General features: G+C 38.9%; 1 protein-coding gene across 3 annotated transcripts in view; it reads left to right on the forward strand.

Annotated features, from left to right (window-relative positions):
• The window catches only part of LOC145360048 (solute carrier family 35 member E2A), a 34,846-nt gene extending 20,449 nt beyond the window's left edge, over window positions 1–14,397 (forward strand). For all 3 annotated transcript variants that reach the window (XM_080214954.1, XM_080214955.1, XM_080214956.1), the window contains exons 5-9: window positions 188–308; window positions 3,345–3,398; window positions 8,593–8,665; window positions 11,049–11,194; window positions 12,169–14,397. In XM_080214954.1, coding sequence (XP_080071080.1) covers window positions 188–308; window positions 3,345–3,398; window positions 8,593–8,665; window positions 11,049–11,194; window positions 12,169–12,388 — 614 coding nt within the window. In that variant the 3' untranslated portion in view covers window positions 12,389–14,397. The remainder of the gene's footprint in view (window positions 1–187; window positions 309–3,344; window positions 3,399–8,592; window positions 8,666–11,048; window positions 11,195–12,168) is intronic.
• The last annotated feature ends 573 nt before the right edge of the window (window positions 14,398–14,970 follow it).

The following is a 14,970-nucleotide window of genomic DNA, read 5'->3' on the forward strand; positions in this document are numbered from 1 at the left end:
TATCTCCATATCTCTTTTAAGATGTTCCTTTAAAACCTACGTCTTTGACCAAGCTTTTGGTCATTTGTCCTGTTACATTGTAATGTGGCTCGGTGTCAATTTTGTTTATGCTCCTGTGAGGTGCATTGGGATGTTTTGTTTATAGTAAATGCTGCATTGCATTATGCCTTCTGTTCTGTAATTCTAGGTTTATGGGTTAATATGTCTTTAATGCCTATAATGGGCGGATTGGCGTTGTGTACAGTCACAGAAATCAGCTTTAACATGCTTGGCTTCTCAGCTGCTTTATCCACCAATATCATGGACTGGTAAGTACTTTTCGATATACATTGCCATTACTGAAAATAGCAGATCTTTGTTTCTTGCTTATAAATCCCATTGCAGCTAAATACTGCACATAGTAATGTGCAAGCTTCCAGATTGGACCAGCAGTATTGGATCTAGAATTATCCTGTGATGTTGTCAACCTGTTTTCTGTGAAAAGAACTTGTGTATTTCCTTTTCCGTCAAGGATTGTAGCATGATTTCTAAATCCCGTAGATCCCATAGGGAGGCAATGGCCTAGTGGTATTATCGCTAGACTATTAATCCAGAAACTCAGCTAATGTTCTGGGGACCCAGGTTTGAATCCCACCACCACAGGCTGTGGAATTTGAATTCAATAAAAACCGTCTGGAATTAAGAATCTCCTGATGACCATGAAACCGTTGTCGATTGCCAGAGAAACCCATCTGGTTCAATAGTTTTTCCCACTGCATGTTAACATGCGTGTTAGGATTACGGGCCAGAAATATGGCTATTTTAAGATTTAATAGTTATTCCAACTTAACCTTATATAGCACTTTAAATGTAATCAAATGTACCAAAGTGCTTCAGGAGAATTATTGAGGGAATTTTGACACTGAACTATAGAATTTCATAGTTCGGGGCCTGTGCAGCTTTAGGCATGGCTGGTAATAGTGAAACAATTAAAATTGAGATGCTGAAGAGGCCAGAATTAACTGAGTACAAACATCTCTGAGAGCTGTGGGTCTGGAGGAGTTGAAGACGAGATGAGAATTTTATAAATTGCTCACAGTCAAGAAATACCTCAATCTACCAAGATCATGGGTAAACAGGAGTTTGTGCATGCTGAGACACGAGCAACAGAGTTTTGGATGATCTCAAGTTTACTGAGTGTAAAACTTGGGCAACCAGCTAGGAGTACATTAGAATAGTCAAATCTAGGGGTGACAAAGGCATGGATGAGTGTTCCAGCAGTAGATGAGCTGAGGCAGGGGTGGACTCGGGCAGTGTTACATGTGGAAATACACAGTTATCTTGATGGTCTGTATATATGGTCAGGAGCTCATCTTGGGGTCAAATATCACACTCAGTCTGTTTCAGCCTTGGAAGGTTGCGAGAGATGGCGACAGTGATTAAAGTGCGGACTTTTTAACGGGGGTTGATGACAATGACTTCCATCTTTCCGATATTTAATTTGAGAAAATATATTCTCACACAGTACTGGATGTCAAATGAGTAGTATTTTGGCAACAGTGGAGGAGTCAAAAGAAGTGACGGTGAGATAGATCTTGGTGTTGGCAGCATACATGTTGAAACAAATGCTTTGCTTTTGGAAGATGTTGCCAAGAAGCAACATTTAGCTGAGAAACAAAAGAGGGCGAAGGATAGATTCTTGGCGGACATAAGACATAGATGCAGGAGCAGGAAGGGAAGCAAGTCATACTTTAGCTAAGATTAGGTAAATAACAATGGAATCTGGTGCATGTAGTCCCAGCCAGTTGGATAACAGTCGGAAAACATTTGCACTCAGTAAATTCTGGCCTCTTCATCTGATCCGATCTTAAAGTTAGTACTTTCCCATTCCAAGTTTTGTATTACTCATCCAGGGGGCAGTGCCTGGGTGGGATTTGTTGTCAATGTAGGCTCGATGGGCTGAATGGCCTTCTCTATACTGTAATGATTCAATGATTCTATGTATATATTTACCAAAGTACACCAATCAACCCGCATAAAAGTTAACTTGAAGATGCATCATGGTTATAGCACAATATTTTGCCAACAGGATACTCAGGAGAAAAGAACACCTGTGGCTTGTGTTCATCCAGCAGTTAGAATCCTGCAGGAGCAAGCAATAATAAACAAAAGATGCTTTCCAAAGCAAAGGTTTAATAAAGAAACATTGTTACACAACCACTTGAGCCTCTCTCTGGGCCACACATGCCTCTCCCAATCCCCATTTGCTTCCTACTTCAAAAACACACACATGTTAAAAGTAGATAGATGTAGGTGTATGCAGCCTTCAACACTGTTCTGAAATGCCAACTTGCTTATTCCCTTCACAGATGTTGACTGCCAGCTCTTAGTTCCAGCATTTTCTGTTATTAATTTGTATTCCCAAAATCTGATTTTTTTTCCTTTGTTTTAATGGTGTTACAAAGTGCTGATTGTTGTTTTCATGTAATTTGGCAGAATCAAATTAAAATACAATTTTGTTACTGTTTATGTAATACAAATTTGAGGGGAATGACGAATCTAATTTTAACAAGATTTAAACTAACTGTATGTTAACATGCAATAAAATTCAATAAATAACCATGCTGTGTGTCAATTTTTCGGTGAGAGTAACCACGTCGAACATAATGTCCTTTCGTACTTCTCCAGTCGTTAAGATGTCATTAAATAACTGAGTGACAGATTTCTATAATGCAGCTTTAAAGGTGACAAAATGTCTTAATGAAGATGTATCAAATGCCAGTTCACTCATAAATCAAATAAATCATAGAATGATTGCTGCAAAAAGGTTTTTCAGCCAACCGAGTCCATGCTGGGTCTCTGCAAGAACAACTTAGCTAGTCCCATTCCCTGGGCCCACATAAGCTTCCTTTTGTGAAGGTTCCTGTTTCAAGACAAGAAGTCCCAGTGCTGAAAAGTGATCATGTTCTCTTACTTTAGAGATATTCTGCAAGCAGGATACATTTTGCCTGTTGACTTCAGAAAATTCAGTGGATTTAATGATACTCGCTGTGGTTAAGTACATTTAAAATCAGCAGCAATTTCAAACCCTTTTCAAATAATGTAGTTTATTCGCTGAAAATCAGCCTTCGAATCTAATCTCAAGTTCCTGTGTGCTGTGGCAGTTAGTTGTGGACACGTTTTACCACCGTTCTAAATTCCTGTCTTAAACTCCCATTGCAATTTGCCTCCTTGATATGATATAATAGACTAATTTTAAACTAGATTTCCAGCCTAGGAAGAAGTCGCTAATTTAGCTCTGTAAACCTGTCAGCTATGTCGAAGCATGTTCATATGTACACCTACAGTAACACACTTCTTTTTAGTTTACAGAATGTTTTTTCTAAGAAGTTGCTTAGTGGAGACAAATATAAATTCTCGTAAGTGTCAACCATTTCAATTTCCATTTCTTTGTATTATTGCAGTTAATTTACTTGATGTGACTCAATCTGTATCATGTACTATGCTCAAAATAAGATCAAACTTCTATTTACCTCTCTCCTCAATTACTAACCAATATTGTTCAACTCTTTCTTCTATTGGTGTATTTTCTCTTCCACCAGTATCTTCCTGTTATGTCCTTATGCCAGAATGTGCTGCTTTTCCCTACGCTCGGATTCCCCTACATTACATTTTCCTTTACTGAATGGAAAATGTGGGGATTGATTAAATTTTATGATATATTTAAACACCAACCTTTAATGTTGCAGTAAAGATTTAGCTCTGCTGCCATCTCTGTTTTCATATGTTTATATAAAAACAATATCTGAACAGCTAATCCCAGACTACAGCATAAACACTTTTGTTCACAGTATGGAATTCAAAAACCTCAACTGAATAAGGAGCTTGGAACTTTCACAGCAAAGCAAGAAAGTTGGGCAATGTAATAAATAATGGAATATTCTTCCTGGGGATGACTGACTTTTCTTTTTCCACTGCTGGTAACGTCCTTTACCGTCCTCACCTAGTCTGGCCTACATGTGATTCCAGAGCTACAACAATGTGGTTGACTCTCAATTTCCCTCCAGAGGTAACTAGGGATGGGCAACAAATGCAGGTGATGCCCATGTCCCACGAATAAAAAAATTAGAAACTTCCACTTGCATCATATTTATTACATGTTATAATGTAATACATCTAATAAACAAGTATTGAAATGTTAATAATGTCAATCTTGAAAGTGATTTGAAAATTAGGAGGTGCGATTGAATTTCAGCTGAGGCTGTATAAATTGACTTTTCAATCTAGAAGTGGGCTTTAGACTAATTTTACACAGCTTATTTAATCATAACTTGCAGCACAGGCGCTGCAGGATACTGACCATAAGATACAAGAGCAGAAGTAGGGCAGTCAGCCCACTGAGTCTCCTCTGCCACTCGACAAGATCATGACTGATCTGATGTGATAATCTTCAACTCCAATCCCACCTTATACTCAACCCTTGATTCCTTTGCTGATTAAAAATCTGATCACAGCCACTCAGTACCCCCTGAGAGAAGAAATTCCTCCTCATCTCTGTCTTAAATGGGTGACGGAACCGACGAGGGAGCGAACTATTTTAGATCTGGTGTTATGTAACGAGGCAGGTAGAATTAGGGATCTTGTTGTGAGGGATCCTCTTGGGACGAGCGATTATTGTATGGTTGAGTTTTTGATGCAGATGGAGGATGAGAAAGTAGGGTCCCAGACCTGTGTCCTCTGTTTGAACAGAGGGGAGTACGATAGGATGAGAGAGGAATCGGCAAATGTAGATTGAGGGCACTGATTGGTCGGTAGGACTGCTGAGGAACAGTGGAGGATCTTTAAGGAGATCTTTCTCAGTGTTCAGCAGAAATTTATCCTGATGGTGAAGAAGGAACGTAGGAGAAGGGATAATCAGCCGTGGTTATCAAAGGAAATAAAGGACAGTATTAAATTAAAAGCTGATGCGTTTAGAGTGGCTAAAAGTAGTGGGCGAGTAGAAGATTGGGAGAGGTTTAAGAATCAACAAGGATTGACTAAGAAGTTGATAACAAAGGAAGGATAGACTACGAAGCTAAACTAGCACTAAATATAAAAAGGGACAGTAAGAGTTTTTATAAATATATAAAGAGGAGGAGGCTGGCTAGAGTGAATGTTGGACCCTTAGAGGATGAGATGGGGGATTTAGTGGTGGGGGGTGAGGAAATGGCTGAGGCCTTAAATAAGTTTTTTGCCTCGGTCTTCATGGAGGAGGATGCGAATAGTTTGCCGGGTATTAAAGATAGAAGGATGGTAGGAGTTGAGGGCCTGAATGCGATTACTGTCACTAGAGAGGTGGTGCTAGATTGACTAGCGGGACTGATAGTGGACAAGTCCCCAGGACCGGATGGAATGCATCCCAGGGTTCTGAAGGAAATGGCAGAGGTGATAGTGGATGCCTTAGTGATTATTTACCAAACTTCGCTGGATTCCGGGGAAGTGCCGGAAGATTGGAAAACGGCTAATGTTACGCCGCTGTTTAAAAAAGGTAGCAGGCAAAAGGCAGGTAATTATAGGCTGGTTAGTTTAACATCTGTTGGAAAAATGCTTGAATCCGTTATCAAAGAAGAAATAGCGAGGCACCTTGAGAAGAATTGTTTGATAGAGCAGACGCAGCATGGATTCGTTAAGGGGAAGTTGTGTCTGACGAATTTATTGGAATTCTATGAGGATGTGATTAGTGCAGTAGACAGAGGGGAACCGGTGGATGTGGGGTTTCTCGATTTTTCAAAAGGCGTTTGATAACGTGCTGCACAAAAGGTTGCCTCAGAAGCTATGGGGACATGGAGTTGGGGGTAAGGTGTTAGCGTGGATAGAGCATGGTTGTCTAATAGGAGGCAGAGAGTTGGTATCAATGGGTGCTATTTTGATTGGTGACTGGTGGAGTGCTGCAGGGATCGGTGCTGGGGCTTCAAATATTTACCATTTATATAGATGATCTGGAGGAGGGGGCTGAGTGTAGGGTGACGAAATTTGCTGATGACACGAAGACAAGTGGAAAAGCAAATTGTGCGGAGGGTGTGGAAAGTCTGCAGAGGGACCTGGATAGGCTGAGCGAGTGGGCGAGGACCTGGCAGATAGGAGTACAATGTTAGCAAGTGTGAGGTTATCCACTTTGGCAGGAATAATAGTAGGAGGGATTACTATTTAAAGGGTGAAAAGCTGCAGCATGCTACGGTGCAGAGGGACCTGGGGGTCCTTGTGCATGAGTTGCAAAAACCCAGTCTGCAGGTGCAGCAGGTGATCAAGAAGGTGAATGGGATGCTGGCCTTTATAGCGAGGGGGATAGAATATAGAAGCAGGGAGGTCTTGCTGCAACTGTACAAGGCACTGGTGAGGCCGCAGCTGGAGTACTGTGTGCAGTTTTGGTCACCGCACTTGGGAAAGGATATTTTGGCCTTGGAGGGAGTGCAGAGGAGGTTCACTAGGCTGATACCGGAGATGAGGGGGTTGGGCTATGAAGAGAGACTAAATAGACTGGGTCTGTACTCATTGGAGTTTAGAAGAATGAGGGGGGATCTTATAGAGATGTATAAGATAATGAAGGGGATGGATAGGGCAGAGGTAGGGAGATTCTTCCCGCTCAGAAAGGACAGCAGGACTAGAGGGCACAGCCTCAAAATAACGGGGGAGCAGTTTAGAACGGAGTTGAGGAGGAACTTCTTCACTCAAAGGGTGGTGAATCTCTGGAATTCTCTGCCCGTTGAAGTGGTGGAGGCTACCTTGCTAAATATATTTAAGACACGGGTAGGTAGGTTTTTGGTAGGCAAGGGAATTAAGGGTTATGGGGAGAAAGTGGGAAAGTGGAACTGAGCCATTTCAGATCAGTCATGATCTTGTTGAATGGTGGGGCAGGCTCAAAGGGCTAGATGGCCTACTCCTGCTCCTATTTCTTGTGTTCTTATGACCCTGTACTCTGAGATTGTGCTGTCTGGGCCTAGACTCTCCCACAAGGGAAAACAACCTCTCAGCATCTACCCTGTCAAGTTCCCAGAGAATCTACACGTCTCAATAAGGTCACCTCTTGTTCTGCTAAACTCCAATGAGCGCATTTTGTTTGTAACCCTGTAAGTTCCTCAGCCTCAAATACTTTCCTTAAAACTTGGATTCAGCGTCCACCACCTTTTCTGAGATAGAAACACAGAAAAACTACAGCACAATACAGGCCCTTTGGCCCACAAAGTTGTGCTGAACATGTCCCTAACCTAGAGATTACTAGGTTTACCTATAACCCTCTATCTTACTAAGTTCCATGTACTTATCTAAAAGTCTCTTAAAAGACTCTATCGAATTCGGCTCCACCACCGTTGATATAAATGCACCCTAACAGCGACCTTGCTGCAGTCAAATGATATAAATTGGATAAACTACTTGATATTTTCATTCATGAAAAGTAATGATGATGCAAGTCTCATTTTGGTCATTAAATGCAAGATTTTCATTTATTTAGATGTAAATGTTTATCAGTTGTTTCTTGGTGGTAGGAACTGGCAAATATCGAAATATCTTTTACTAATTGCCCAGTAGCATAACTGAAAATGTATTGCTACTAGACTTGTGGAACAACTATAGAACTGTACCTGAGCACTGTTATTGCAATAGTATTCATTCTGCCAAAAACTTTTATCCAACTATATACATTTGTAATTTTATCTTTTAGCTTGGGGCGATCTATAACATATAATTGTTCACTTCTGAAGCTACACCAAAATTTTCCATTTTATGGTTTCATATTTGATTTATTATTGTAGCATGTATTAGTATACAGTGAAAAGTATGGTTTCTTGTGCGCTATACAGACAAAGCATACTGTACATAGAGAAGGAAACGAGAGAGTGCAGAAAGTAGTGTTACAGTCACAGCTAGGGTAAAAAATTAACTTGGGTCCATTCAAAAGTCTGACTGCAGCAGGGAAGAAGCTATTCTTGAATTGGTTGGTATGTGACCTCGGACTTTTGTATCTTTTTCCCGATGGAGAGGTGGAAGAGAGTGTGTCCAAAGTGCGCGGGAAGTGTAGACAGGCCTGTGTAAGACTGCAGTTAAGAGTTACACTCCAATTTTTTTCATTTTGTTCTGTGATGTAGGATGTTTGGAAACTGTGTGGTAGGATTGTACTCAAAATTATGAGGGATCTAGACATATTACACAGAGAAACTTCCCCTTGGCGAAGGGCCGAGGGCCAGAGAACACCAAAGATTTAAGGGAGTGACAAAAAAATCCAAAGCAACACGAGGAAATGGATACCTGCTGAGTTTATTCAGCATTTTCTGTTTGTATTTCAGATTTCCAGCATCTGCAGCATTTGCTTTTATTGTTATGAGGAAAAACTTATTACACAGCGAACTGTTAGGATATGCACTTTGTGATGGAGGCAGGTTCAGTCATGATTTTCAAAACTGTATTGGATCATTATCTGAAGGGAAAAGATTTACAGAGTTCCAAAAAGGTCAGGGAAGGGGTACAACCCCTTATAGAGTGACTGCACAGACATGAAGGACCAAATGACTTCCTTCAATGCTGTAACCATTCTACCATTTCTATGCATTTTGTAAGCTTTCTCTTTTGGATTTGTAGACCACCTGAACTGCAGTTTTACACCAGTGCTGCTGCCGTGGCAATGCTAATTCCAACATGGATTTTTGTTATGGTAAGAGGACATAAGAGCTGTAAAACTAGCTTTAAGTTAATCAAAATAGATTTATATTTTCTCGAGTCTAAATGCCATTTTCTTGAATATGCAGGTATACCTAAATTGAGCACAAGGAAAACTTCAAATTTTTATTTCTGTTAAAGTGCAAGGTTTTTTTTTGTTAAAGTTTTTATTCTGGATCTTCTGAGAAACAGCACACACTTCAAGCTGGTTGCACTTTCCTTTACTTGTAACAGTCCAGTGCTTTGTTTTAAAAATAATTTTCATGTCTCACTTTTTTAAAAAAATATGGGAGTGAAGTTATGCACCCTTTTGAGAAAATGTTGTCCTTTTTGTGGCCCTTCCTGTAGCTGAATGGATGGGACAGGTTTTGGACCACATGCAAAATTTAATAAATATCAGCAATAAAATGAAACATTTTAACTATGATGCTTAAAATTTGTACAGCTAACGCTCAATTTTTTTAACACATTCTGGTATGAAATCTGGAGAATATTTTTTTATGAAGCAAACTTAGAGATGTGTGAGCGAATGAAATATACATTTATTCAGTAATTTTGTTAAATTTTCTTTTCTTTCTCTCTGCATTGGTTCTCCCACAATATCCAATATAAGAATAGCATGTTACCTCCTCCCAGTCATTTTGACATCCATTCTATAAAAAGGTTTCAGGGAAGGGCATCAGATTATCATGTCATCTTCCAGTGCTTTAGTTCAAACTGGATATCATGCTGTGCAATGCTTTTATGCAGACGTTTTTCAAAAAGCTAAATATTGATTGGACAGCACAGTGGTTAGCGTTGCTCCCTTAAAGCATCAGGACACGGGCTCAATTCCGGCTTGGGTCACTGTGGGGAATTTGCATCTTCTCCCTGTGTCTGTAAAGGTTTCCTCTGGGTGTTACAGTTTCCTCCCACTCGTGGTTAGGTGGATTGGCCATGCTAAATTGCCCCTTAGTGTCCCAAGACATGTGTGTTAGGAGAATAGCAGGGTAAATCCATAGGGCTCCAGGGATAGAGCCCGGTTAAGATGCTCTGTCGGAGAGTCAGTGCATACTTAATTGGCCGAATGACGGACTTCTGCACTGTAGGGATTCTATGATTTTATTTTATGAATTGTTATAGCATTGCAAAAAGCTTTTAAGGAATGTAACCTGCCAAAACTATTGTTGAATGATTAAAGAAGTTTGTTTATTTTTACCATTTCATCCTATTGCAGGAGAGCGTTCTCTGTGCTGTTCTGCATTTACTCTCTGTCATGGCAACTGCTTTTTAGGTATACAGGAATCTTTGTTCAACATTGGGGGCGGGGGTGGAATTGTCCCATTCCGCCCACCATGGGAATCGTAGCAAGCGAGGGGTGGATCATGGAAAGATCCGTTGACCTTGGGCTGGATTTTCTGGTTTCAGGGTGAACGTAGACAAAGTTCCATCCAGACTCAGCAAGCAACCGTAATGGAGTGATGACTCAATTTTATATAACTAAAACAGTCTTATCCCAGCTGCAAAATTCTAGACCCACTACAAGAATGGTTTCTTCTTCTCATGGATGTCTGGGGAATAGCCCAAGGTGCTGTTCCTGACGTCTTCCTTTTGCTCATTTACATGTTCCTTTTAGCCATGGAATGAGCTGCCATGTTAAAAGCATCCAACTTTAGATCTATTTGCCTCACAATCTGACCCCTTTGGCAACATTATACTGCCAATTTATTTTTCTAACATGATGCTATGGATTAACTTCACGTTAGGAAACTCAACTGAACATTAGGCTGACTAAAGCCAGGTGCTTAGTTTCTGCTAAAAATCTTGACCTGATTTCATCCCTTTTCCCCTCAGACAGCTCATACTGATTCAGATGGGTAACTGCGTTGTCTGTTGAGCTCCAGTTAAGTTTGAAACCCATAATATCATAATCACATTTTCTCATTTCTATTTCTGCCTTGGCATTTACCTCACTATTCTCACCATTCCCCGCCACCAGTAATATCCTTATCCATACTGTTATTGCCCCAATATTTGACAAAGCTAATTGGAAAGGTATAGTGAAGGAGATGTAGTGGATACACCTTTTATTGCCCTTTAGCAACAGCAGAGTAGATCAACTTTAATTATAAAACGTCCAAATATTGTTCAATTGGGAAATGGCTTTCTGTGTGTGTAAGTGATACTTTGTGTCCATGCTTGATGGTAAGGCTTATTATAGTTGTGCTTGCTAATAATTGAATAGAACTAGCCATTTGTAATTATTAACTCTGGGCAGATTTGCTTTACTTGTGGATTGTAGCTGCTAACGTATAGATTCAAAGCCTTCCATGTTTTAGTTACATTTGTGAAATTTATATAAAGGTCAACAATCCAGTTCCTTTTTTTTTGTCTTGTAGGACATTCCAGCTCTTGGAAAGAGTGGACAAAGTTTTAGTTTTGATCAAGACATTGTGATGCTGCTTCTAATTGATGGAATCTTATTCCACATTCAGAGTGTAACTGCATATGCTTTAATGGGAAAGATATCACCTGTTACCTTCAGGTAAGCTAATGTGCAAAGAAATTAATGTCAGTAAAATGATGAGTACAAATTTGGATAGAGGACTAAAGTGTGTCTGCAACTTATGTAATGGATGTACATTAGAAGATATGACATTAAGATGCTTAAGCTGAGAGCATGGTGTTCAACTGATCTGCTAAACCTTGGAATACCAGATTCTATTTTCCTCTTACTGTTGAGTTTTTCTTTCACACTAATGTCAGCAAAAAGAGGAATATGTGCACGAGCCAGTGAAGTTTGCTGTATATTTGTGATGTCTGTATTCAGTTACATGTAGCTTTTTGCACTCGCTCTTAATTGCATATGTATTCTGCTGTAGCTATAAATTATTGTCATAATTTGAAATGTAAACTAGGACAATTTCAAGTGAAGCGCATATTGAAGTAAGTCACATTATCCAATTAATGATTTTCAACAGAAGAAAAATCTACTTGAAAATTACCATAAACCCTAAATATGGATTGACAATTATTTCTTTCCTTTCCCTAAGGCTACACATTATGTTCTATTTTCAGTTTCAGCTGTGCCTATTATTTCCTTTTGAGAAGTGGGTGCATATTGATTGGCGTCTATCATTTTCCATGTGCAGACAATTCATACTGAGGCGGAGAAGTAAATTAATTTGCTATGTACATGTGAACATTTGAATTTGCACATATATGTAGCTTTGTATTCAACATTAGTTTACAGGTTACTTATTCAGATTCTATTATGTTTAGCTGATTAATTTTTCCTCATTTTTATTTGTTCACTTAATCATTTTGTTACAATTTTCACCTGTTTAATTCAATATTTCATAAACGGTTTTTTTTCTTAAAGGTTGCTTTGCTAATTGCTTTAATGATTAGAGTTGAAAGTTGAAGTTTAGAAACTTGGAGTGAGTGAATATTTGAAATGTGAAATCGAGTTGGCGCTGACTGTGTTTAATATTTAATTCTTTGCTTCCAACCATTTAGTGTTGCCAGTACGGTGAAGCATGCCCTTTCAATTTGGCTTAGTATCATCATCTTCAGTAACAGGATTACTGCATACTCTGCCTTTGGGACTGTTCTGGTCATAATTGGAGTGTTCCTGTACAACCGGGCTCGACAATATCAGCAAGAGAAAATCCAAGCTTTGGTATCTGGCAATAATAATGGGCAGGAAGTTCTGCCAATGCTGAGTGAAGACCTTTAATAATCTGAGTGAACTGATTTTAACAATTTTTTAAAATTTCAATTGTGAAAATTGTAACTTTCTAAAATGTGGCATTTTATTTTCTTAAACCTTCAAAAAACCACAAATATCAACAATATTCATTTGTATTCCTTGATGCAATAAAACATTCCAAGACACTTTACAGGAACGTAAATTAAACAAAATTTGACAGAGCCACATTAGATACTAGATAGGGCAGGTTGGTCACAGAGACAGGTTTTATGGAACATTTTAAAGGATGAAAAAAAGGCAGAAGGACTTGGGGAGAAAATTCCTGGGCAGTTGAAGGTGTGGCTGCCAATGATGGAATGGTTAAGTTTATGAAGGGTAGAATATGGGAGTTCAGCTAGGATTGCATTGGACTGGTTAAGTCTAGAGGTAAGAGGTATGGATGAAAATTTCAGCAGCAGATGAGCTGAGATGGGTCAGTTGGGTGACGTTAGAGTTGGAAATAGAAGGTCTGAGTGATGGCAAGGATATGTTGACAGAAACTCATTTTGCTGGTAAAAAATGGCACCAAGACAGTATTGAGTTTCAGTTGCCAGAGAAGAAGATGATATTTGCATCTGGTGTGTCAGAGTGATTGTGGGGGACTGCTATGCAGTTTGTCCATTTTATTAATTTATAGGTTTCCTTTTCACTTGAGCCAAACGATAACTTTGTGAGACTGAGGAAAACTAATGTGTTTAATCCAGAAAATGTTTGTTTTTAACATGCAGTAATTAACCTGTCCAGCTTAATTTGTTTTTGTTTCAATGAAATGGAGTGGAGATGCTGGTGTTGGACTGGGATAGGGTCAGTAAGAAATCTCACAACACCAGGTTAGAATCCAACAGGTTTCTTTGATGGCACAGGCTTTTGGAGCACTGCCCCTCCTTCAAGTGATAAAGGGTCAGCGTTGCAAAAGCTCGTGCTACCAAATAAACCTGTTGTACTTTAATCTGGTGTTGAGATTTCTTACAATGGAATGGACACCCTCCTTGAGAGTTAAATGTATTGTTTGCTTTTTGCTTGAACTGCTCATGATTTTATGCATTAATGTGCTTTTCTTCACTAAAATCATGCACCCAGAATTTGTTTAATACTGTAATGGTGTGTGTAATAATACTCCTCAGGGTTTTCTAATATGAATTGTTATGTCAGATGCTAAACTTCCAATGAATGGAGAGTTTACAGTATTGTGGTATTTCACAGATTTGTATTCAAAGTTGAACATAAGTTGCATAAAACCATGCTTTCGGTGTCAAGAACCAAACTTTTTACATGAAGTAGCAATTACTTTTTTATGTAAATTTAAACTGGGGGGGAGGGGGAGAAAGTTTGAATAAATTGTAATTAAATTCATATTTGAATATATGTTGAATGAAAAAACAACTGGAGAAAAATCTGTCAACTGAGCTCGATATTGCTGCTTTACCCAGTGCAAGTAACTAAATCTTGTCTAACACTTGCTACTTCAGACACACGTTATCATTGACAAATAAAATACTTGAATCTTTACTCATTGAAACATTCTATCCTTCCAAGTGCACTTTAAGATAAACCACTATTTTAAAACCTTAACTTCTCTTTTTTCCCCCTTGGGAAAGGATTTCCTCATCAGCATTGTTTATAATTGTATATGGTTAAATACTCTGTTTTTAATTTTTTGTTCCATCTGGAGCAGTATTATGGATTCAAAATGGAAAACCACCCATCCTGATCATTGGAGTTCTTCAATGTGATGATTTGAGGTTTGGTTTGAATCTGTTATTCCTTATGCTTATAGTGTTAGAGAGCAGTTTGTATTATTAAACTTGAGCAAAACCAAAATTTTGTTTGATAAAACATATCAAATCAATGAGGGAAATGATGTATGAGCAGTGACCAGCTTGGCAAGTGGAGCTGATCGCCGTTGTTGCTCACGCACAACTATTTGTATGGAACCAATTTTGATGTATTAATATGAATGCTCTGTTGTATATAGTAAACTTTATAAAATATTTCATTGAAAATGATGACTTTGGTAGTGTTTTTATCTGTTGAATGTATTATCATAAATTTGTTTGTGAATCGGGTAAATTGAGTACTGATAGAGCTTGAATTTATAAAACGTCTTTCATGACCTCAAGCTGGCAAAGGCGCTCCACATCCATTTAAATTCTTTTGAAATGTAATCTCTGATATAATATAGAAAATCCAGCTGGTATTTTGCATAGGGCAGGATCTCACAAACAACAATTAGATAAATGGCCAGATAATCTGATTTAATAATGAAGTGATGATATTTCCCTGGGATACCAAGGAGAACTTGTTGAATGCCTTCTCAGGCAGATGTAGTCCCTTTGGTTTAATGTCCTATCTGAAAGACAGTGCTTCTGACAGTGCAGCAATCCCTAGGTACTGCATTGAAGTGTCAGATTATGTTCAAGGCTAGAGTGGGGCTTGAATCAAAAACCTCAGAAGTTGAGTGTGCTCCCACTGAATGAAAATAAAAAATATCTTGCATTTGACTACCATTATTTGCATCGGAGTTGAACATGGAGCCAAGCCATTCAGCACAACCAGTCTTTCAGTATTTA

Source organism: Carcharhinus amblyrhynchos, chromosome 30 (genome assembly GCF_965287045.1).
Source record: "Carcharhinus amblyrhynchos chromosome 30, sCarAmb.v2.hapA, whole genome shotgun sequence".
NCBI lineage: Eukaryota > Metazoa > Chordata > Chondrichthyes > Carcharhiniformes > Carcharhinidae > Carcharhinus > Carcharhinus amblyrhynchos.